We start from the raw sequence: 24,939 nt of genomic DNA, 5'->3' as shown, positions 1-24,939 counted from the left end.
AGAGGCATTGGCAGTATCTTCCAGGTACCTTCCTAGAACTGCATGCAGTAGAAAATATCAAGTACATGGGGGATTCTTTAGTCTTAGCCCCTCTCTGTACTTGAAGGCTTCCTTGAAAGAGAATTCAACCACATAATAAAGTAGCAGAATTCGTTTTATCCTGTCAGTATGTTTGGGTATCTAGGGTCAGTTGTTTGTGTTTTGCAGGAACTCACCTGTGTTCTGAGATGGTAGTAATTAAAACTGAGCCCAGTGTAGCAAAATAGTACATTTTATAAAGTAAGTCAAAATTCTCAAAGAGCTCTCTGCTTGTAGCAGTTTCTTAATGTCATGAAGCACAAAGCTCTGTGGTTATCAGAGAGACAGAGCTTCTAACAACCCATTTGGGGCATTGTTAGGCAGTTCTCTTGACAGATGAATACATTTCATGTGATTATCATAAAATTGTGGCCTGGAAATTGAGCAGCCATGGTGCAGCATTTCAGACTTCACATTTATAATAAGCTGTAATAAAGTAAACATTTTAAATGGATATAAGAGTAGGCATTACTTGCAATCACAAATGTGTGTTCAATTGAAGTGCTTTTGAAGCTCAATTTAACAAAGCAAACAAATTTCCTGGCATTATTAACATAATTGTCCTCACTGTTGGATTTTGATTTCTAAAAACTTATTTAAGAAAAAAAAAAAGTTGCTAAAAAACCAAACTAGCAAAAGGAAGTATAACTAAGAATGTGCTACTTTTCCTTTATCGTATTAGATTTGGAAAAAAAAAAAAAAGTCCCAGATGTTCATTCTGTGACTTCTTCCGACTTGCTTCACCATTGCCTGTTTAACTCAGAGTTCATACTTCATGGTTAATTGGGGTTAAATTCAGCCGTTTGCTCTACCATAAGCAGGCTCTGAAGTGGGGCTACACAGCATTCATCTCCTAGTGAAACTCCAGGATGTAGGATAGTAAAACTCCGCTGAGGACAGAAAAAGACTAGAATATCCATCTTACACCACAGTGGAGGAAGCATGACTGTATGTAAATTTAGCACCAATTAGATGGTAGGGTTTGAAAGGTTGTTGTCCTTGGAATATTCGGAAAGCAAAAATGGAAATGATAGTGGTAACATCTGAACTCTGGTGGCAAGACAGTTAAAGCAGTGATAATTTGGAGCCTCTGGGCACAGAATGGTACCAGGAGGTGATCCACTCGTGTCTTCTGTGGCAGCTGGTACCTGGCAAAAAAGAAAAAAGCAGACGATGTAGTCTTCTCAGCATATTTCTTACCAGCATTCCATAGTGTTCTCCAATTTTGAATAAACCCCCAAAACAAACATCCTTCCCGTGTTGTCATTTAACTATTGCAAACCTTCAAGTTACAAGTGTGCTATTGGCATAACAGTCTACAACAGTGGAAGCAGCAGGAGCTCAGGGTTGCAGATGTACTTGCCTAAAAGTTGGCAAAGGCACAGCATGGCATTTTCTTCTAAGGCTCATGTTGATTTTAGATAGTCCTGGAGTTGAATTGACTTAGTCAAATTTAGAAGGAGGGACATTAGCATGAGAATATTCTATAAAACACTGACAATTTAAAAGCATTCATGCCAAAACACACCACTTAAATGATATATTATTTTTACTAAGCATCAAGATTGTGCTAGATACTTTATAGAGGAAAGATGAAGAACCACCTACCTTATTTACTCTCAGACTTAGTTTCAAATAGTATAGCGTATAGCCCATAAAATAATTGCCTTCCTACTCCAACTTGACAGCAGTGGGTTTGTTTTTTTTTTTTTTTAGGTAACCATAGCTGCCTTATTCAGAATAGACCCTCTGTAGGCTTGATTAGAGAAGTTGAATAATGAAAGTCCAAGGATGTGAGGTTCTCCCCACACCCCCCACCCCATGTAATTTGGGTTTTTGTTCTTTATTCGCACTAGGAAACATTCCCATTGTCCTCACAGGGACAAGACTAGAGCAAAAACCTAAGAGGGGGCAAAGGAAGGAGAAACTAAATAAGAAATTTAATCTAGCTCCAAATGCAATCTTCAGGATTGTGAATTGCTAAATTCTAGTCTCTCAAACATCAGGGAGTCAGATACTTCTAAATGTAGAAACCTTTAGAGAACAGCAAGTTTTTTGTACATTTTATATACATGCAGAATCCTATGCCAAGATTTGTTTTTCTTTTTCAAGTTTGAAAATAAGATAAACCGTTTGCCAGGAGAGAAAAAAGACTGTTTTAAATTGCTGAAGCCTACCAGACATTAAAACAGCACTGAGCATCAGTGAAATCTCACTTTGTTGTATATTGTTGTTGTTAGTTGCTGTCGAGTCAGTTCCGATTCTGTCTACAACAGAAGGAAATACTGCCCGGTCCTGCGCCATCCTCACAATCGTTGCTATACTTGAGCCCATTGTTGCAGCCACTGTGTCAGTCCATCTCATTGAGGGTCTTCCTCTTTTTTGCTGACAATTTTTTTTTTTTTTTTTTTTTACCAAGCATGATGTCCTTCTCCAGGGACTGATCCTTCCTGATAACATGTCCGAAGTATGTGAGATGTACTCTCACCATCCTTGCCTCCAAGGAGCACCCTGGTTGCGCTTCTTCTAAGATAGATTTGTTCATTCTTTTGGCAGTCCATGGTACATTGAATATTCTTCACCAGTACCACAATTCAAAGGTGTCAGTTCTTTGGTTTTCCTTATTCATTGTCCAGCTTTTGCATGCATATGAGGCCACTAAAAACACCATGGCTTGGGTCAGGCTCACCTTAGTCCTCAAGGTGACATCTTTGCTTTTTAACACTTTAAAGAGATCCCTTGTAGCCGATTTGCCCAATTCAATGGGTCTTTTGATTTCTTGGCTGCTGCTTCCACAGGCGTTGATTGTGGATCCAAGTAAAGTGAAATCCTTGAAAACCTCAGTCTTTTCTCCATTTATCATGATGTTGCTTATTGGTCCAGTTGTAAGGATTTTTGTTCTCTTTATGTTGCGGTGTTAATACATACTGGAGGCTGTGGTCATTGATCTTCATCAGTAAGTGCTTCAAGTCCTCTTCACTTTCAGCAAGGAAGGTTGTGTCATCTGCGTAACACAGGTTGTTAATGAGTCTTCCTCCAATCCCGATGCCTCTTGCTTTTTCGTATAGTCCAGCTTCTCAGATTATTTGCTCAGCGTACAAGATTGAATAGGTATGGTGAAAGATAAAACCCTGACACACCTTTCCTGACTTTAAACCATGCAGTACCCCCTTGTTCTGTTCAATCAGCTGCCTCTTGATCCATGTATAGGTTTCTCAGGAGCACAATTCAGTGTTCCGGAATTCCCATTCTTTGCAATGCTATCCATAATTTTTTATGACCCACACAGTTGAATGCCTTAGCGTAGTCCATAAAACACAGGTAAACATTTTTTCTGGTATTCTCTGCTTTCACCCAGGATCATCTGACATCAGCAGTGATATCCTTGGGTCCATGACCTCTTCTGAATCTGGCTTGAATTTCTGGCAGCTCCCTGTTGATATACTGCTGCAGCCACTTTTGAATTATCTTCAGCAAAATTTTGCCTACCTGTGATATGAATGATACAGTTCGATAATTTCTGCATTCAGTTAGATCACCTTTCTTGGGAACAAGCATAAATATGGTTGGCGAGGTAGCCGCCTTCCAAATTTCTTGGCATAGATGAGTGAGTACCTCCAGTGCTGCATCCATTTGTTGAAACATCTCAATTGGTATTCTGTCAATTCCCGGAGCCTCGTTTTTCGCCAGTGCCTTCAGTGCAGCTTGGTCTTCTTCCTTCAATACCTTAGATTCCTGATCATATGTTACTTCCTCAAATGGTTGAACATCAATAGTGACTCTCTGTATTCCTTCCATCTTCTTTTGATACTTCATATGTTTAATATTTTCCCCGTAGAATTCTTCACTATTGCAATTCGAGGTTTGAATTTTTTCTTCAGTTCTTTCAGCTTGAGAAATGCTGAATGTGTTCTTGCCTTTTGGTTTTCTATCTCCAGCTCTTTGCACATCATCATAATACTTTACTTTGTCTTCTCGAGCGGCCCTTTGAAATCTTCTGTTCAGCTCTTTTACTTCATCGTTTTTTTCTTTTGCTTTAGGTACTCAACGTTCAACAGCAAGTTTCAGAGTCTCTTCTGACATCCTTTTTGGTCGTTTCATTCTTTCCTGGCTTTTTAATGACCTCTTGTTTTCTTCATGGATGATGTCATTCCACAACTTGTCTGGTCTTCAGTCATTAATGTTCAGTGCATCAAATTTGTTCTTGAGATGGTCTTTAAATTCAGGTGGGATATACTCAGGGTCATACTTTAGTTCTAGTTGACTTCTTCTAACTGTCTTCAGTTTCAGCTTGAACTTGCATATAAGTAATTGATGGTCTGATCCACAGTCGGCCCCTGGCCTTGTTCTGACTGGTGATATTGAGCTTTTCCATCATTTCTATCCAAAGATATAGTCAGTTTGACTTCTATGTATTCTGTCTGGCGAGGTCCACATGTATAGTTGCTGTTTATGTTGGTGGACAAAGATATTTGCAATGAAGAAATCATTAGTCTTGCAAAATTCTATCATGCGATCTCTGGCATCATTTCTATCACCAAGGCCATATTTTCCAACTACTGATCCTTCTTCTTGTTTGTTTCCAACTTTCACATTCCAATCACCAGTAATTATCAATGCACCCTGATTGCATGTTTGATCAATTTCAGACTGCAGAAGTTGGTAAAAAAATCTTCAATTTCTTCATCTTTGGCCTTAGTGTTTGGTGTATAAATTTGAATAATAGTCATATTAACTGATCTTCCTTGTAGGCATATGACTATCATCCTGTCACTGACAACATTGTACTTCAGGATAGATCTTGAAATGTTCTTTTTTACGATGAATGCAACACCGTTGCTCTTTAAGTTATCATTCCTGGCATAGTAGACCATGATTGTCAGATTTACAATGGGTGGTACCAGTCCATTTCAGCTCACTAATGCCTAGGATATTGATGTTTATGCATTCCATTTCATTTTTGATGATTGCCAATTTTCCTAGATTCATACTTTGTGCATTCCAGGTTCCAATTGTTAATGGATGTTTGTAGCTGCTCATTTTGAGTCATGCTACCTCAGAAAAAGAAAGCTTGACTCCATCCACATCATTATGGTTGAGTCTACTTTGAGGAGGCAGCTTTTTCCCAGTCTCTTTTGAGTGCCTTCCAACCTGAGGGGCTCATCTTACTAGCACTATATCAGACAGTGTTCTGCTGCTATTCACAAGGTTTTCATGAACTGGCTAATTCTTTTCAGAAGTAGGCTGCCAGCTCCTTCTTCCTAGTCTGTCTTAGTCTGGAAGCTCAGCTGAAACTTATCTGCCATGGGTGACCCTCCTGGTATTTAAATACTGGTGGCATAGCGTCCAGCATCACAGCAACACACAAGCCCCCACTGTACGACAAACTGCCAGGCACAGGGGGGTTGTTGTATATTACCCAACTGAAAAACCCTTTATCTCCATTTCACAGACCTAGGTTAGGACAAGTAGAACCTTCTTTGTCTCTTCCACATTTTTTCCCTACCCACTTTTGAGATTTCTTCTACTTTGTACATCCTAACTTCTTTCCAGATCTCTTTTCCCCAGACTAGCCAGCTCAAGACACGTGAGGTACATGGGTATTTTTTGTTTGTTTTAAAAGAATTACTTAAATACTCTTACCCCTAATTTCCTCATTATTACAAAAAGGATAATGTATGTACAGTGCTTTGCACAGTGCCAGGTACATAGTATTTAATAAATGTTAGTTTCCTCTCCTTTCCTTCTCCGTGAAGGAAACTATCTTAGTCAAATTTTTTAATAATATTTTGTTGAGGTTTTGGTGAAGGTTTACACAGTAGTTTAAGTTCTTATTCAACAATTTCTACACAAGTGTTTCAGTGACATTGTTTACATTCTTCACAATGTGTGAACATTGTCAATTTTTCTGTTCTGGTTGTTCTGTCTTCAGTCAGTAATTTTAAAAGTAAATATCTTGATGAAAGTAAATATCACTAGAAAAGTTTAAAGTAGTTTTAAGTTACCAAAATAGTGAATTTGCATTTCCGCTTGGTTTTACACCACCCCAATGCATGAGTGTTTACACATATACACTGATTAATAGAGATGGCAGGGGGAGGGGGCACTATAGTACTTGGATATTTCAAAATAAAAGGGCTCAATTTGATTATCTCCAAGTTTCCTATCAACGTCAAAATGTTTGATTCTATGAGAGAGGTCATTGTGGTTGTTTTGAAAAAAAAAAAAAAAAAGTTTTTTGAGGAAGATATTTAGGGAGTGTGACACCTGATACAAATAATCTATTTGTAATCATTTTCAAACTTTCAACATCTTTTTAGTGTGGTTTTGATATTCTGAATCCCCAATACCTGGAGCTGATTAAGCAGATTTAAATAAATATGTCGTTAATGTCTTTCAAGGAGTACGTAAAGACACAAAATGGAACCCTTGGTTTCTGAGCAGTGTAACTTTCACTCTTCATTTAGTACATAGCGCCTCTGTCAGTAAGTCCAGGGTTTCTTTCTCAAAGAAGAAAAAATATAGTTGTTGAGAAAGCATGTACAAAAATAGAATGGTTCATCCATGGCAAAAGTAAAAGAGTGGCTCTTTTTTTTTTTTTTTAATGACTAATTAATTGGACATAACAAGACAAGTGACAGGTGCTGTGGTAGGAAGGTCCTAGTGAGAGTCTGCACTGACTTGAGGTAGACTTGCAAGTTGGGAATCTTAGAAGTTTTGTTTGCCCAAATGAGTCCTATTAACAATAAAAACATTATTACTAAACTAAGAAGCTCTGTGCACATCATCTAATGCTTCAAGGTGTGTGGATTTGTGAGCCTGGTGCCTGTGCCACTAGACCAAACTGAGTCATTTTAAGGAGATGGACTTGAGAAGATGATCAGAAGGGAAGAACCTCAGAATTATTGGTGGTATTCTAAGTGGTAGGCAGAGCAGGAAGGAAATCTTCATTTATTGTTATAGCATGTTGGCTTATTGCCATACACTCACATAGATCTATCTGAAAGACAGTTCTCTTGAGGTTTCTATAAGAAGAGCAAAGTTGAGTAGGTGAGCTTAAAATAGATGAGAGAGAGGAGATAAGATATATGTAACCAGCAGTATTGCTAAAAAATTAAAACTGAGCATTATTAGGTCCAAATTGTTAGTAAGTCCTTGAAAGTCAACAAAGGACTTATTGAAGTAAATTTGAACTATACATTTTAATGAATTGCCCAAATACTACACCCAGTATATTTGTGAACTTTGTTAAAAGTGAATATTTAATCATTAAAATGATTTTAAGTTACCAAAAGTACATGGATTGTTTTTCAAATTAAATATGATAAATATACTTTATCAGTTATTTGCATTGGTTGTGGGACAGATATCTCAGAGAACGAGCAACATCAGATTAGCTTGTCATACTTATAATTATTTAGAAAGAAAAAAAAGTGTTAAGCACGCATATTGAATTTTAGCCTCCTCCCATGTTTATGTTAGATTGTAAAGCTTTCATTGCTTGTGTGTTGTTTTTATTATCCCAAACATGCAATCAATCTATGATATGCTTATAATTCTCATCATGCTTGATATTAAACAAACAGGAGCCAATAAATTGTGACATAGAGTTTGGCTGTCCCTTTAGTAGCCATTACCATCACCTTACTTTAACTGGCAAAGCTGCCTGTTTTGTCCACAAGACCTTTTCCTTTTGCTAGTGATGCCCATGGAAAGGTCACTCAATCCAATAATGGTTTCTCATTTGATCTAGAAATCAGACAAAAGCTTTGCAGCTGTGAAGTGCAGCCCATTTAACAATTGACCTATTGTAAATCCTTAATGGCTTGAGAAATTCTGCAATTTGGCATGATTCATGGTTTGTGCTGCAACTAGAATAGCAAACAGCAGAGATGATGCAGGTCAGAATGAAGTATATTTGGAAAGATGAGTGAAGGAAAAGAAACTTGACAGACATTGTGTTTGGTTCAGGGTAGTATATTATACCCTTCCTTCCACCTTTAAGCAGTCACACACCACTTCATCTTCCATCTTCATGCTCTCCCAAGTAGAAAGTAACCCTTGGAAATAAGGACTTAAATTACAGCTTATTACATAAGAAGTAAAATTCTCCATAAGTGTAGTCTACCTTTGCCTCTTTTAATACTTTTTCAACCTAGAGCCTTGATTCCTATGGAAAAGAAGGCCACAGGTTTTTGATTCACAAAGACTTAGCATTTGAATCTTGATACCAAAACAAATTAGCTCTGTATCCTTCTGCAAGTTAGATAAGCTCTCTGGGTTTCAGTTTTTATATCTGGACATTTCTTAGAATTGTTATAAAGATTAAATTAGAGAACCTAGTAAAGTTACAGTATGTTTCTCTGCCACTTACTAGCTTGAGACCCTGGTCAAATTACTCAACTCCCCTGTGTCTAAAATGCGGAACAAATAATTACTTCCTAGGCTTGTTGCAAGGATTGAGTAAATTGCATGTAAAGCACTTAGAACAGTACTCAACATCTAGTAAGTGTTCAGTAATTATTAATGATTCTGGTTGTCAGATATTAAATAACAACAAAAAATTTATACATAATAAATAATATAATGGAAAAGTGTAGGGCATTCTACAACAGTTTATAAGAGCTGGAAAGATAAGCTGGGGCTTTGTCAGTTAGGACCTTGTAATGGGAAGCCATTGACATGGGAATGGCATGATTGGGTTTACTTTTTATAATTCACATGTCTCTTAAACTTCCTTTTTGTTTTAACACGCCTTTTTAAATTTACATACGATAAATTCACTCTTTTTGGTATAAAGTTTAGATAGATGCATACGGGTGTATAGCTACCACTAGAATCAAGATTCAGAACAATTCCATCATCCCTCAAAAAAATTCCATATGCTACCTGTCTTAGTTATCTAGTGCTGCTATAACAGAAATACCGCAAGTAGATGGCTTTAACAAACAGAAATTTATTCTCTCACAGTTTAGGAGGCTAGAAGTCCAAATTCAGGGCACCAGCTCCAGGGGAAGTCTTTCTCTCTCTGTTAGTTCTGAGGGAATGTTTTTATCATCAGTCACTGGTCTAGGAGCTTCCCAGCACTGACATGCTGGGTCCCAAGGGAGGGTGCTCTGCTCCCCACTCTCTTCTCTTGGTGTAGGAGGTCCTCTCCTCTCCAGAGGCATCCCACTCCTCCAGGAACCCTCCTACCCGAAGGCACTCAGCACTCTTGCTCCATTAGTCAGCCTCTGTGCTGTCTCCCCAGTCTCCTGGTTCTGCTGCTGCTGCCTGCCATCTGCACCGTCTCTGATGTTATAGCTCTCCTCATTTCCTTCCGAGCCCTTAACGGAATTGTCTTTGATATCATAATTCCACCAACAGTATCTTCAAGGCAACCTAGGTTTTTACTGTTAGGCACTTTAAAACTCTTCCAGCGTCTACCTGTTCACAATTTCAAAACTGAGCCCACATTTTAGGTATCTGTTAGAGCAACACCCCCACTCTCCTAGTACCAAATTCTAACAGACCCAGGGTCCCTGAGCTGAGAAACTCCTGGATCAGGGAAATATTGATGGCAAGGGCCTTGTCCTAGAGCCGATAGAGAGAGAAAGCCTTCCTCTGGAGCTGATACCCTGAATTCCAACTTCTAGCCTCCTAAACTGTGGAAGAGAATAAATTTCTATTTGTTAAAGCCATCCACTTGTGGTATTTCTGTTATAGTAGCGGTAGATAACTATGACACTACCCCTTTGTAATCAACCATTCATTCCATGCCCAACACCTGCAGCACTGATCTGTTTTCTATTCCTACAATTTTGCCTTTTCTAGAATGACATGTAAATGGAATTCTGTAGTGTGGGGTTAACTTTACCCCAAGAATTTGGTCTCTGTCCTTGGTTCCGGAGAGAGAAACCTCTAAACGTTCGAATTTCTCCCAGGGACTGAAGAACGTTTGAGGTGGGGTCCAGATTGTACCTACCTAACAGATTATGCTAAGGGAATGGCTCAAGTGGGGGCTGACCATGCCAGACAGGCCCACCGAGTGATATCAGCTGACCTAGGGAAGAGGGCATGATTCAATCAGCCATGCCTATGTATTGAGGCACCAGTAAAGGCTTTGGACATGGAAGCTCCCTCGGCTTCCTGGTTGGTGATGACATTCACATGGGAAGGTAGTGCTCCCTTTTTGAGACATGGAAGCTCCATGTTGGGAACCCTTCCAGACCTTGCCCTATACATTTCTTCATTTATATCCTTTTTGCTATAATAAAACTGCAGTCATAAGTACAGTGCTTTCTGTGAGTTATTCTAGTGAATTATCAAACCCAAGAGAGTAGTGAGAGACAGCAGGTCAGAAGTGAGAGGAGCTTTGGGAACCCTCAAGCTTACAGATGATATCCTAGGTGGTAGAGGGAACTCCTCATTTGAAGCCAGCAGGACAGAAGTGAGGGTATTGTGGGGACCCTCAAGTTTGCAACTGGCATCTAAGGTCTTGGGCAGACTTGGTAGTCTTGAGGACTGTGCCTTTTTTATTTGTGAATTCTGACCTGGCTCTTGTGGTTAGGAACAAAGGAAGAAGTACTGCATCTGCAGTTGGGTTGGAATTGAATTGAATAGCTTTAAAGTAGAATTGAATTGTTTCAATTTAGTTGGTGTTAGAGAAATGGAATAGATTGCAGTTGATCCTCATACATATCCTGTAGCCTTTTGAGTCTGAATTCTTTAAATATAGCATATTGCATTTGAAATTCATGTATGTTATGCATTTATCAATAGTTATTTCTTCCTTATTGCTGGATAATATTACATTTTATGGCTGTACCACAATTTTGTTTATCTTTTGAACAATTGAAGGGCTTCTGGGTTGCTTCTAGTTTTGGGTGACTATGAATAAAACCACTGAAACATTTGTATCAGTTTTTTATGTGAACATAAGTTATTTCTCTTAGGTTAATAACCTAGAGAGGGATTGTTGGATTTTATGGTAAGTGTATGTTTACAAAGAAACTGCCAAACTGTTCACAAAGTGGCTACACCGTTTTGCATTCATACCAGCACTTGATGTTGTCATTTTTTTTTTTTTTTAGCTATTCTAAATAGGTGTATAGTAGTATCTCTTTATGATTTTAATTTGCATATGATGTTAAGCATATTTTCATGTGTTTATTTGCCATCCATATATCTTCTTTGGTGAAATGTCTGTTCAAATCTTTTGCCCATTCCCCCCCTTTTTTTAAATTAATTATTTTTATTATGGTGAGTACACATATAACAAAAAGATTTCCATTTCAACATTTTTTACATGTACAATTCAGTGACATTAATTACTTTCACCTGGTTGTGCAACCATCACCGCTGTTACCAAATTTAAGTTGTTTTCTTATTGTTGAGTTTTGAGAGTTCTTTTTATATTCTAGATACAAGTCCTTTGTCAGATATGTGATTTGCAGATATTTTATTCCAGTCTCTGTCTTGTCTTTTCATTCTCAACTATATCTTTAGCAGAGCATACGTGTTTAATATTTATGCAGCCCAGTTTATTGATTTTGAATTTTATGGATTGTGTTATTTCTAAGAAATCTTGCCTACCCCTAGATCACAGATATTTTCTTCTTTTCTAAGTTTTATAGTTTTAGGTCTCTTTTCCATTTTGAACTAATTTTTGTGTAAGGTAAAAGATACGGGTTGAGGTTCCTTATTTTACATATGAATTTCAAATTGTCCCAGCACTGTTTGTTGAAAACATTGTTCTTTCTTCATTGCATAGCCTTTGCCAAAAATCAGTTGACCTTCTATTGTGGATCTGGTTCTGTTCTGTTCCATTGATCTGTGCGGCTCTCCTTTCACCAAGACACACTGTCTTGGTTACTGTTACTTAAGTCTTGAAATCAGTTAGTGTCAGTTCTCCAACTTTGTTCTTTTTCAAAACTGTTTTGGCCATTTTAGTTCCTTTGCCTTTTCATGTAAATTTTAGAATGAGGTTGTTGATACCTGTGAAAAAACTCCATTGGGACTTTGATTGTGATTACATTGAATCTCTATCGCTTTGCAAAGTGTGACATCTTAACAATATTGAATCTTCAACCTGTAAACATGGTGTATCTTTCTATTTATTTAAGTCTTCTTTGATTTCTCTCACTGTGTAGTGAGCATACTGATCCTGCACATATTTTTTTTAGATTTTTATACCTAAGTATTTCATGGTTTTCAGTGCTATAGTGAATAGTATGTTTTTATTTTAAACTTCCAGTTGTTTGTTGCTAATATATAGAAATATGATTAGTTCTGTATTCTGTAACCTTGCTAAACTTACTTAATAATAGTTCCAGGAGCCTCCTTGTGGATGTTTCCTATGTAAGCAGTTATGTTATCTGTGAATAGAGACCATTTTATTTTTCCCATTCCAATCTGTATGTCTTTTAAATCCTTTTCTTTTAGTCCAGGGAGCGACTTGATTGGATTTACATTTTTTTTTTCAAAGATCAGCCTGGCTGCAGTGTAAAGAATTGAAGGATTGGGGGCGGGGGGTAGGGAATAGAAGAGACTAGTTTGGAACCTGTTGGAGAAATCTGAGAGTCCGTGCTGGCTTGGGCTATGATTTGGGGACAAACAGACATATTCAGAGTATATTTTAGGTAGAATTGGTAGGCCTTAGTAATGGACTGAATATGCAGGAAAAGAAAAAGGAAGGGGTCAGGGAGGACACTGCGTGAATAGAGGTGTCGTTTATTGAGATGAAGAAAACAAGAATAGATTTTGGGGAAGATACAAAGCTGTGTTTTGAACCTGTTGGGTTTGAGAAATCTGGGGCATTCAAACAAAGGTATCAAATAAGCAGCTGGCCAAAATGCTATATGGAGTATAAGAAGAAGAGTTTGGGAATGGGTCAGGTATACGTGAAACTCCCTCCAAAGGCTTGTGGAGAACATTCTTTATTGTCAACATGCTAAGAGCTTAAGAACTTTTGTACATCAAGTTTTTGGATACCTTGTTAATCGTTGCTTGAAGTTTGTATATTCCCACCCTCCCCAAACATACACAGCTACTTACTTTTCTCCTTCTTTCTTTCTGTCCCTTCCTTCCTTATATAAGCTGGCTTCTTATTTTTCAAGTCTCAACCAAATGTCTCCTCAGACTACCTTGCCTAAAGCCAGATATCTTTCTTCCTTCATTAGTCTCAGTTACACACTGTTTTCTTCATAGCCTTTATCACAATTTGTAATTATTTACATGTCTATTATCTGCCTTTCCCACCAGACAATACATTCCAGAGGGCAGGGGTTGTGTCTGTCTTGTTTACCCTTGAATCACTAGTCCACAACACTGTGCCTGGCACATGGCTGCAAAATAATATTTGTTGATTAGAAGGAAGAATGGGTCTAGAGCTCAGAAAAGATGGTAGGAGATAAAATTTGGAGGTTATCTACATATAAAAAAAAATAGACGGTATTTAAAGCTATAGAAGTAAATGAGATTGCCTTGAGAACATGTGTAGAGAGAGAAGAGAAAAGGGCCCAGTAACAAGCCCTGAGGGACTTGCCAGCTTCAGAGGAGATTGGCAAAGAAGCCTGAGAAGGAATGGCAGAGGATAGAGGAGGAAAACCAGATTGTGTATCCTGAGGCCTCGAAAAGAGAAATGTTATAAGGAGTCAGTGATTAACTGTAAGGTAATGCTGAGAGGTCAAATAAAATATATCCATTAGATTTAGCAACATAGAGGTTATTGATGACCTCCGCAAGAGTTTCACTGGGGTAGAGAAAGAGGAAGCCACACTGGAGTAGATTAGAGAATGCCAGTGATCATAGTAAATAACAAAGTGGTTGGATACTTGGCTCTAAGATGCTTACCATCCAGCAAAGCTATCTTTGGTTTAATTCTGTAGAATAACTAGTACTCATATGCCCACTAGGTATATAGATGTTTAATCATTGAGAATATTTTATAAACTTTACTTTTAACTAGAAACATTTACTTCTCTTTCGATTGTAGTGTAGAACAGGCTGTTAAAAACTTAAAATAACAGCAGATGCAAAAAAAGAAAAAAAACTTGTCTCAAGAAAGGTTTTGTGTATTAATACTTTGGAGCCCTGTTTTGTTGCCTCCACCGTTCTTGGAGTTGCCTTAAGATATTAAGACAGATATAGGGATTAGGTTACCAAAGTATGCCTACACACTCCCTGCGGCAAGAACGCCAAGTGCCGTGGCGGAGTGAGGCCTGATGTTTTTGTGTTTTCATGACTGGTTTTTTATGCTTATATGTGCAGAGGTTTCTGTACCCAATTTCAGTGAAAATCTGAGCAGGAAATGACCTTTTTTGTTGTTTCATTTTGTTTTTTCCTTCTACATTTGTTTCATAAACTTCCAGGCCCTGTAAATAGGTGGTAGGATATGAAATGGTAGTGTGGCATTGGACAGGAAAACATATATTTGAAACTTTATATTTGTAAACTCAGCTGTGCCACTTTCTAGATCTGTGACTTTGGGTGGCTTATTTAACTATTCTAAGCCTCAGTCACCATGCCTGTAAAAGGGGCAGTGATGTAATTCCTACCTCATAAATTTGCAGTTCAAATTAATTGAGATTATGTATGTAAGTCACTAATGTGCTTAACACATACTAACACTTAACACATACTAAACCAAAACCAAAAAAAAATTAAACCCACTGCCATTGAGTCGATTCTAACTCATAGTAATACTATAGGAAAGAATAGAACTGCCTCATAGGGTTTCCAAGGCTGTAAATCTTTACGGAAGCAGACTGCTGTATCTTTCTCCCATGGAGCGGGCTGCTGGTGGGTTCAAACCGCTGACCTTTCAGTTAGCAACCAAACACTTAACCACTGTGCCACCAGGGCTCCTAACACATACTAAGTGCTCAGAAAGTAAGTTATAAATATTTATTTATATAAACATAATCAGACAGTTCCAGAAATTGTTGATATTGCCTGACCAGTTTAAAAGGGAGGAAATAATGAAGAAATTTTCCATATCTTTCCCTTTCCTGTACACATTCTTCACTGTCAAAAGGGAAAATGTGGCTTTTAATCCCATGATAGCAAAGACTTCTAGTGCCATTGCCTTCATGTTAGGCAACCGGAAATGGGAAGTATAAACGCATTATGTTCGTTCATGTGACAAACAGGATATTTTGCATTGAAACCTTGTGTTTTGGAGGAGAAAAATTAAGGGAGGGAGGGACATAGAGTCTTAAGATAGTACTGGCTTACTTTACATAACCAACCATAAAAAGCAGAAACTGGTTGAATAGGCTGAGGTTCATGGTTCTCTTAAATTCAGTACACATCTTCCCTGGAAGTTTACTTTACACTGGCTGTGATGCTGACAATGGGGAGGGAAGATCAATGAGGAGTACATATTTTAATGCTCTAGACAAAATTAAACTAACATAATGGAAATTCTCATTCTGTGCCATGACCTGGTTTCTGTACCTCAAGCAAAGCTTTTCACTATTCTGGTTGGTTTTCACTAAGTGCTAGATATAAACTTATGTGTGGGCTTAGAGATTAGGGTCTGGGGGAGGATGAATGAGAAAGACTTAGTGTAGAGATTACCAGATTTTCTTGGTTCAATGTACCTCATTCACAGCACCTGTAAGCCAAGAGAAATACAGGTAGTCCCCGACTTACCACTTAATTCAAGTTACGACGAACTGGACTTAAGACTGTCTGTTTTTTGTTTTTTGAGTTTTTTGTACATCTTATGGTTTTTTTTGTTTTTTTTTTTTTATGGTTAGTAACTACATACAATGCTGCAGCATGTAATTTGCTGATGTTATTCTCAGGTGTCCACTTGCAGGTCAGTGTTACAATTTACTGTTCAAAACACAGCCATATAACAGGCTATGAGAACTAAAAAAAAAAAAAGGTATTCAACTTATGTCAGAACTAATGTACTACAGTCATCAGAATGGAATCCCCTTGTAAGTCGGGGACCACTTGTATCTAACAATTCCATATACTAAATAGGTGGATCCAAACAACTAATTAAGTCCTAACAACATAGCACATGTTAGGACTGCATAACTTCTCAAGCCTTAGAATCAGATTGGACATCACTACACCCATTCCTGTTCCACATTGAGTTATCACACAGTACTTGGTTTTTATCAGAGTAACTGCTGAAAATTCAGCTTTTCTAAGATATGCTGTCATCTAAAGGAATCTAGTACTGCAATTTTCAACTCCCTTTAACTGGTAGTTTGCATGGTGTCCAACAGTTGTCACTGTGTTCCCCTCAAATTTAAAATACCCCCCTGTGCCCCTGTGAGTTTGCTGTAGCACCCTGGGGCACATTATCGGAGTTTGGGAATTGTGGATTTAGGCCTTATCCCAAGATTTTTTGTTTCCCATTTCCATTTCAATGTTTCTTTCTTATTATCATTTTCTACTTCTACATTAAAAACCAACTTGATGTTTATCACTTATGAAACATTTTAGAATTTTTTTTATTAAAAAAACTGTGAAAGTTAAGCATGTATAATGTAGGAAACTTGGAAAATACAGCAAAGCACAAAGCACAAAGAAGAAAGTAAAAGTCTTTCCTAATTTCACCATACTAAACTATTGTTTAAAGAGCCCTGGTGGTACATTGGTTAAGCTCTTGGCTTCTAACGGTAGGAGAAAGATATGGCAGTCTCCTTCTGTAAAGATTAAAAAAAAAAAAAAAATTTTTTTTTTTAAGCCTTGGAAACCCTATGGGGCAGTTCTGCTCTGTCCCATAGGGTCGATATGAGTCTGAATTGACTCGACAGTAACGGGCTTTAACGTGTTGTTTATTTGTCCAGATATTTTATATGAAGATTTATTATATTTTGAATAATAACTATGACTAACTCTGATTTTATTAGTAGAAAATAAACTGTATTTTAGTGTGAATTTCATACACCTTGGAGGTGTAACTTGTCTGTAATAAGATGAATAAGAGAGTTCTAATTGCTTTCTTTTTAATTGGCTACTTTCATTAATCAGACGCCCAGCTGAAGGGCTTAAAGACTCTACCATTCATGAAGGAGACTTCCTGCTGCTGTGTTTCTAACCCAGCAAATGCAAGGTGTGTTATTTACACAGTAGTTCTTCATTATAGAGGTATAAACACCAATAGATTTTAGTGGAGGAGCTTTTTTCAAAGTGGTAAGTCAGGTCTGGGATGTTTTTAAAAAGGGTCACTTGTCAAGTGTTTTACTTTGGTAGATGAATGCACTTTCTAAAAGTGATATGTCATTGCCCTACTGTAATGCAATAGTTCTAAAAGATTATTTATCTAATAATTCAGATTTAAGTTCTATTTATTGTTCGGAAACCACATGGAAAACCTTTATAACTCCATATCATTTCTGATTTATTTTTTGTTTTATTTTCTTTACCTTCATTCATATTGTTGTGCACTGTTGAGTTGATTCCATCTCATAGAGACCCTATATGACAGAGTAGAACTGCCCCATATGGTTTCCTAGGCTGTAATTAATCTTCATGGGAGCTGATTGCCAGGTCTTTTTTCCCACACAGCTGCTAGGTGGGTTTGAACTGCTGAAGTTTTGGTGAGTAGCCAAGCTTTAGCCATTGTACCACCAGAGCTTCTCCTTTTATTCTAGGAAACTGAAGTTATTTACATGAATGCAAGATTTTTGAGTTTATCTCCTGAGATATGTTTTTAAAATCGGCCTTCTGCCATACTACAGAGGCAGAGTTTGAATTATCAAAAAGTAGAATTACAACTTCAGAAACGAAAAAGGCCAGTCTAACTTAACTCCATACAGCAACTCAAAAGGATAGTGTGGAAACCTCTGTGTATAAACATACATATAATCGTATTTATTCATTCTCCTCTTCCTTCTCTCCTTTCTTCTCTTCCTTCCTTTATCCCTCCCTCCCTCTAAATAATAATATGAAATTCTGACCAGAACAAGTGGTGGTGATACTTTTTAGCATAGCCTTGATTGTTGAAGGATAATCTTGTTCTTTAAAAATCCCTGGTAGAGGGCTCTGTGGGGAAATAGCTGATTCTAGGGCTGGGGTAGGGAAAATACAAGATGAGCCTAGAGTATCTTGTATTGTCACAAAGTAAATGCTTTTAAAAAAAAAAGTAGGAGATAAAGCTGCAGATGCTATTGCAGAGGGAATTGGAACATCTGCCAGAAGTTTGGTCATGTTTCCCCAGTATTAACGAGGAGGGAGACTAGGTCTATATGCTTGAAGAAGTTTGACCATATGGGCCAACAGACCTGTTCAGCCCATCCTGCTCTGTCCTCCCCGGACGACAAGTGTTCGTGACACTGAATTACCATCAAGAAACACTTCAAGATGCTCATGACCCAGCAACCGCACCCTGTGTACTGAAGGTCCCTCCTATTTCATGTCTTTTCTGCTCCCTGCTACCCCTTGGAGACTTTCTGTAACCAAGCTCTGTAGTCTGTGAGCCTTGAAGCCCTGTTTACCACCCTTGCTCTTTGGAATCCAGCCTTTGATCATGCTTGTGTGAGGGAATCATGGTAGCATCTTCTTTAAAGGGAACAAATTTGTATCTTAATATTGTGAATCAGTCGGGTTATTAAAGACAAAATGACTTGAAAGAGAAAAAAAAAAAGTGGGAGTAAATCAAAAGGACAAAGGAGCCAACCTGAAAGGGCTCCCATTGGCCAAAACTGGAACAATTTGAGCAATAGATGATTGATGGTAGTATTTTATTATAAACCAAAGAAAGAAATAAATATCCATGAGTCCAAGCTGATACAAATAAGCAAATAAATAAATAAATGGGGAGAAGGGACAGATTTTCCTTAGAGAAAAGTTCCAGATAATAAATAGAGAAGAAATGGAGGAAATAGAAAATTCCATTATAATACTACAGTTATAATTACTGCAGGCAGGATCCACATATGAATGCCAAAATTAATGAGTGAAACTTTAAGGAGAACTAGGATATTTGTATAGCCTCAAAGCATCTCTCCGAAGAAATATATTAATTTTTTGGGTGGTTTTAATAAATGTCTGCAGTTTGGGTGATACTCTTCCTTCCAGGAAGTGGAGCTTAATTTCCCTCTCCTGAGGGAGGCTGGGTGTAGTGACTCTCAACTAACCAACAGAGAGTGGCAAGGAAAAAAAGAGTAACTTTACAGTGGAGAAACCTTAATTAACCGAATGACCAGGGTTAACATCACCAATATTAAGTCATGTTGAGATCATATACCTTTCAGATATGATACAATGAGAAGAGCACTTCACCTGTGCGGCATGTTCCCAAAAATTCACGAAATCAGCCTATTCATGAGAAATTGAGAATCGGTCTCCAAAATATCTGACCAGTACTCTTCGAAAACGTCAAGGAAAGACAGAAACGATCACAGATTAAAAGAGACATGATGACTAAATAAAATGTAATTTTCCACTAATAGATATTAGTGGAAAACCTGATGAAGTTTGAATAAAGTCTGTACTTTAGTAATAGTGTTGTACCAGTGTTAATATCTTAGAGTTGATAAATGTACCATGATATGTAAGATATTAACATTAGGGGTATATAGGAACTCTGTAGTCCTCCCAACTTTCTGTAAATGTAAAATTATTTTTAAATTAAAAGCTTAAAAAATGGAACTCTGATATACTGCTGGTGGGATTGTAAAATGGTACAACCACTATGGAAAAAGGTATGGTGCTTCCTTAAAAGGTTAGAAATAGAAATACCATATGATACAGCAATCCCAATATTAGGTATATATCCTAGAGAAATAAGAGGCACGACACGAATAGATACGTGCACACCCATGTTCATCACAGCATCATCCACAATAGCAAAAAGATGGAAACAATCTAAGTGCCTGTCATAGTCATCTAGTACTGCTATAACAGAAATACCACAAGTGGATGGCTTTAACAAAGAGAAATTTATTGTCTCCCAGTCTAGGAGGCTAGAAGTCCAAATTCAGGGTGCCAGCTCCAGGGGAAGGCTCTCTCTCTCTGTTAGCTCTAGGAAAAGTCCTTGTCATCAATCTTCCCCTGGTTGAGGAGCTTCTCAGCACAGGGACCCCGGGTTCAAAAGGAATTGCTTCTTTCTTGGTGGTATGAGGTCCCCATGTTTCTCTGCTCGCTTCTCTCTTGTATATCTCCAAAGAGATTGGCCTAAGACACAACCTAATCTTGTAGATTGAGTCCTGCCTCATTGATATAACTGCTGCTAATCCTACCTCATTAACGTCATGGAGGTAGGATTTACAACACATAGGAAAAGCACATCAGATGACAAAATGATGGACAATCATACAATGCTGGGAATCATGGCCTAGTCAAGTTGACACACATTTTGGGAGGGACACAATTCAGTCCATAGCAGTGCCCATCAACGGATGAATGGATAAACAAACTATGGTACCTACACACAATGGAATACTACCCAACATTAAAGAATAACGAGCTGGAGAAACACCTCACAACATGGATGAATCTGGAGGGCATCATGCTGACTGAAGTCAGTCAATCACAAAAGGACAAATATTGTATGAGACCACTGTTATAAAAAGTCAAGAAAAGATTTATACATAGAAAGAAACATTCTTTAATGGCTACCAGGGGTGGGAGAAGGAGAAAGGAGAAAAAAAAGTTTAAAAACAAACAAACTCCCTGGTAGTTTTCTCAGTCTTAAGGTATTTGTTATTTTAAAATGTCTTCTGAGCAAATTAGTTCAGAGAAATCCCCCTCCCAAAGTCTTTGTGCAGTCTCTATAACAGAAGGATGAGCTCTTTCTTATATGTACTCTCATGGAACAGAGACAGTAATTCTAGAGGCTTCTGGTCACTGCTAGAAGCAGAAATGCATCTTTGCCTGCTTTGTTCAGGCAGTTCAGCCAACACTGATTGTGTGCCTTTTGTGACTTGGCACTGTACTCAGCAATTAGGTTACAAAAAAGTATTCTGTTTAAAAAAAGTGGTAGAGTGGAGCAATTGAGATTTTAGTTGCCTCTGCTACGGGCCGTTCAATTCAGGTATTACCTTTGAACTGCTCATTTAAAATCTTCAGCACTGCTAGACCCATTTTCATCTGATAGTCTCTTGACCACAGAGTATTGGTGGATTCAAATAGTATGAAAATGTACTTAATAAGAGAAAAAAAAAAATTTTTTTTCTAATATAGAATTAGACTGTGTATTGCTCTTTTCTTTTTTTCCCCCAAAACAGTAATATCTCATTAATCCAATATAATTATAGGTACAGGTGTAAAATCCTGATTTATAAGTATTTTATTCTTACTACTTTCAATCTCTCATTAGCTCTAGCAAAGATAACAGAGTTGATTTAGAAGGCCTAATAGGGTCCTGTTTTAGTAAATAATAATATGTAATTGGCTGAGGATGATTATTGTCATCATAACAAATTAGAATTTGGATATTAAAATTAAACTCCTCCCCTCTCTGCCAGTCATTCTCTTGATCTGACCATTAGTGAAAACTGTCTTTAGTTTGCACACATACGGGAGGTATTTTTATCAGTTACATATATTGTACCACCTAACCAATGAGTATCCTGCTGTATTTCTATCTGCAAAATATAACTGGTGTGATCAATGAAGAATGGTATACTGTTTTAAAACATGAAGATGCATTTAGGTTAATAGAGTGGCAGGTGCATGCATTTTTCTGGAAAGCTCTGGCTCCCAGATTGCTAATGCATGTCCAAGCAGATATACAGATAGTTTATAATACTGCTTAATTGCTATAGCAGATTGGGCAAGACATAATTTATAGCAATTCTGAAACTGGGAACAGAAGAACGATAAAATATTTGATAAAGACTTACTGAAATTGCTAGTCATAAAAGTACAAACTGCACATTGTTGACTACCAAGCCATTCTTATAAAATGCATATGACATAATTTTCTTGGCAACTGTTTTCAAAGTATACCTTTCCATGTTATTATGGTTCTGTTTTTGGAATTTACTTACAAAGTTTTTAAATAAGCAACCTTTATTTTCTAAATTTATACTTAATTAACAGTTTTACTAGTTGTCTACTGTGTGCCAGGCACTTTCATTTAGAATTCTTCCAGTGACCCAATAAATTAGGAGTTCCTTTGCCCATTTTAAAAATTAGGAAATAGATACTCTGAAAGGTTTACAAACTTGTCTCTGTTAGACCCTACATACTATATAACATAAGTGTTGGTTGCCTAATACTTGGATTTAGATAACATATCAAAACTAAAAGGAGACGAATCCCTAGGAAGGAAGAAAAGGGAATTGAGACTAAAATAATGAATATTTGAGAATAAATTTATCAAGTTTACTAAGTGGAACATCACCTTTTGGGGCGGGTCTAGTTCCGGAGCCACTGAATGTATTGGGCCTGTTGGATTTGGTGAACATGCAGATATTCCAATCAAGTGTAATACTCATTAAGGGAGTAGGAATACAATCTGATAGTGTTTTGAAGACACATACTTGCCTAATCTGTGAATTGAAAACATCTTTTAAAATTTGCTTCCCTTCATATTCCTAGGTGGTGGTGAATATATGGGTAGAAAAATGAGAGCATTTCAAATAATGCTAATGAAGTTAAATGATTGCAATCTACCATATTGTGAGGAAAAGTTGTTAGCTGCGAAAGATGAGGACAGAATTAAAATATTACCATGACTGGCATTTGATTTGAAAACTGCAAAGATAAGCTTAGGTTCCTACTTATGAAAGCTATCCTCACTGCCTGATGAAATATGTTTTAGAAGGTTTTTTTTATAGTTACCATGGATACTTGCTAGCTTTGATAGAGTAAGTTGTAATCCATATTCAATCATCTGAGATGAAGTAGCCAAAAAACCCACCAATTAAAGTCAAAAGTAGCTTCATCTCTAAATTCATACTAGTTTGGAGATGGAAAGGGTAAGTAGCCTAAAGAATAGATATTTGGTTATTACTGCTTGAAAAGCAAAATATTTAGGACACACATTGCCTGAATTTGACCCTTGTGTTTACTTTTTATGTGTGACTTTTTATTTTAACTAGTAAAGGGAATTCCTCAGAGTTTGACATAGAAATTTAGGTGGTGAGACCTTTCTGAAAGCTGACGAAACCTAAGCAGCATACTCAGTCTTCCAAAGCCATAGGGACAACCGGCAGTATTGAAGGCGTTGGTCCCCATGGTAACATATTTGCATTTGGCCCAGAAGTGGCTGGTTTCTGCTTAAGCTGCTTTTAATTGCTATATATTGACAGCCATTTTTAAGACTATTTATAAAATGTTGGATAAATGAGCGTGTGTACAAGGGAATGCACACCATATCCTTAGGCTTGATTAGACACGTAAGATGACAGAGTGCTGCATGAAGAGTTACTGGGCTGTTTTTGGCATTTCCTAATGTGTCTGTCACATAGTGAAGCACAAAGCCTTTCAAATGATTTAAATATTTTTCTCAATTCTCTTATAAAACAGGTGACAAAAGAGCTAAAACAATATGACAATAAAATTATAGAATGCAAATTTGAGAATAACAGCTGGGTCTTCATGAGACAGAGAACAGACAAAAGTTTTCCTAATGCCTACAACACTGCCATGGGTAAGTATGACAACCTATCAGTTTTGTTACACTTAAAGAAGAAAAAAAAAAAAGAGTTAAGGTGTTAGAACCAAACTGTGCTGTCTTTGTTGTTCTGCTTGATGGGACATAGAGTCACTAGGACATCATACTCGTTTGATGGGATAGTGTTTTGTCAGGGCTGTACCTTGTTTGAGACCAGTCAACTAGTATGTTGTTCTCTCTAGACTGGGGGGCTTGGCCTTGTGCGCCCAAGAGAGAGGTTTAAAGGGCAGGATAATGGGCTGTATACAAGTTGAATTTGTTGAACAACAACAACAAAAGCCATGATAATTTCAGATCTATTCAAAACTACAAAAACCATTGTTTGCCAGATGGTAAAAGACAAAATTAGCAGGGGAAAATGTAATTTCCAGCTCCTAAAATAGCTTCACAAACAATGGAGAACAAAGTAAATGAAAATCATCCAAAAAAAAATCCTGCTATGCTGTCGTAGCTGTCAGAGTTCTTTGGGTACAATGTGAGTGCTTTGGGAATTCAGGGTAGTGAAATCTTTCCTGGGGATCAACACAGATTCAAGTTGATATGATAAACTACTACTAGTAGTTGTTGTTGCTCTGGATTCGTTTGTAGTGGAGTTGAAAAAACAGCTAAAAGCCAAGCTTAAAGGTTAATAGAACTGTGTACTTCTTGAGTACTCAGTAGATGATGACGATGATATGATAAGCTTCTGAGAAAATACAGAAATTGCCAGTATGGGTTTTATAATTTAAAAGGTACTGCTGTACATTTAAGGGTTCTTGTTGGAACTAGCATCCGTTTTCAGACAAGATGAGTTAATTTTTAAAGTAGGAATAATTAAGCCAATGTCTTTTGTTCCAAAACCAAATAAGTAAATAAAATTAAAAGGACTGGTACTAAATTTTGATCACTTAAGAGAAGAGGCTTTATTTATTAGGTAATCTTGTTATCGTACTCCAAATAAGTTATAAAAATACGGTCAGCCAGCTACAATGAAACCTCCAAATTCAAAGGGAGTGGTGGATGGTGCTCGCCTGTTAGATGACTCACTGAGTGGATTTCCTTAGGAAAGAGAGTGAAGGACTACAGCACACAGGTCCTGTAGAAATTTGGTTGAGCATGGTCTATGTGTGACGCACTGTGTTACATTAAAACCCCATAAAAACTGTTTTGAAGGGATACAGAAACCATAGTGAAGACATGCTTATAACCGAAATACTGAAAGTTTTGCTTTACAATTAATAGTACAATAAAGAGTAGCCCCTAGAAAAGCACTCATTTGGGAGGCAAGGGAGAGAGGAGACTAGTTTAAT

General features: G+C 37.4%; 1 protein-coding gene across 4 annotated transcripts in view; it reads left to right on the top strand.

Annotated features, from left to right (window-relative positions):
- The window catches only part of RNGTT (RNA guanylyltransferase and 5'-phosphatase), a 356,175-nt gene that overhangs the window by 328,275 nt on the left and 2,961 nt on the right, over positions 1-24,939 (top strand). For all 4 annotated transcript variants that reach the window (XM_049897145.1, XM_049897156.1, XM_049897124.1 and 1 more), the window contains one exon: positions 23,503-23,626. In XM_049897145.1, the coding sequence (XP_049753102.1) occupies positions 23,503-23,626 (124 nt within the window). The remainder of the gene's footprint in view (positions 1-23,502; positions 23,627-24,939) is intronic.

Source organism: Elephas maximus, chromosome 1 (genome assembly GCF_024166365.1).
Source record: "Elephas maximus indicus isolate mEleMax1 chromosome 1, mEleMax1 primary haplotype, whole genome shotgun sequence".
Classification (NCBI taxonomy): Eukaryota; Metazoa; Chordata; class Mammalia; order Proboscidea; family Elephantidae; genus Elephas; species Elephas maximus.
This window is presented reverse-complemented; position numbering and strand designations above follow the sequence as displayed.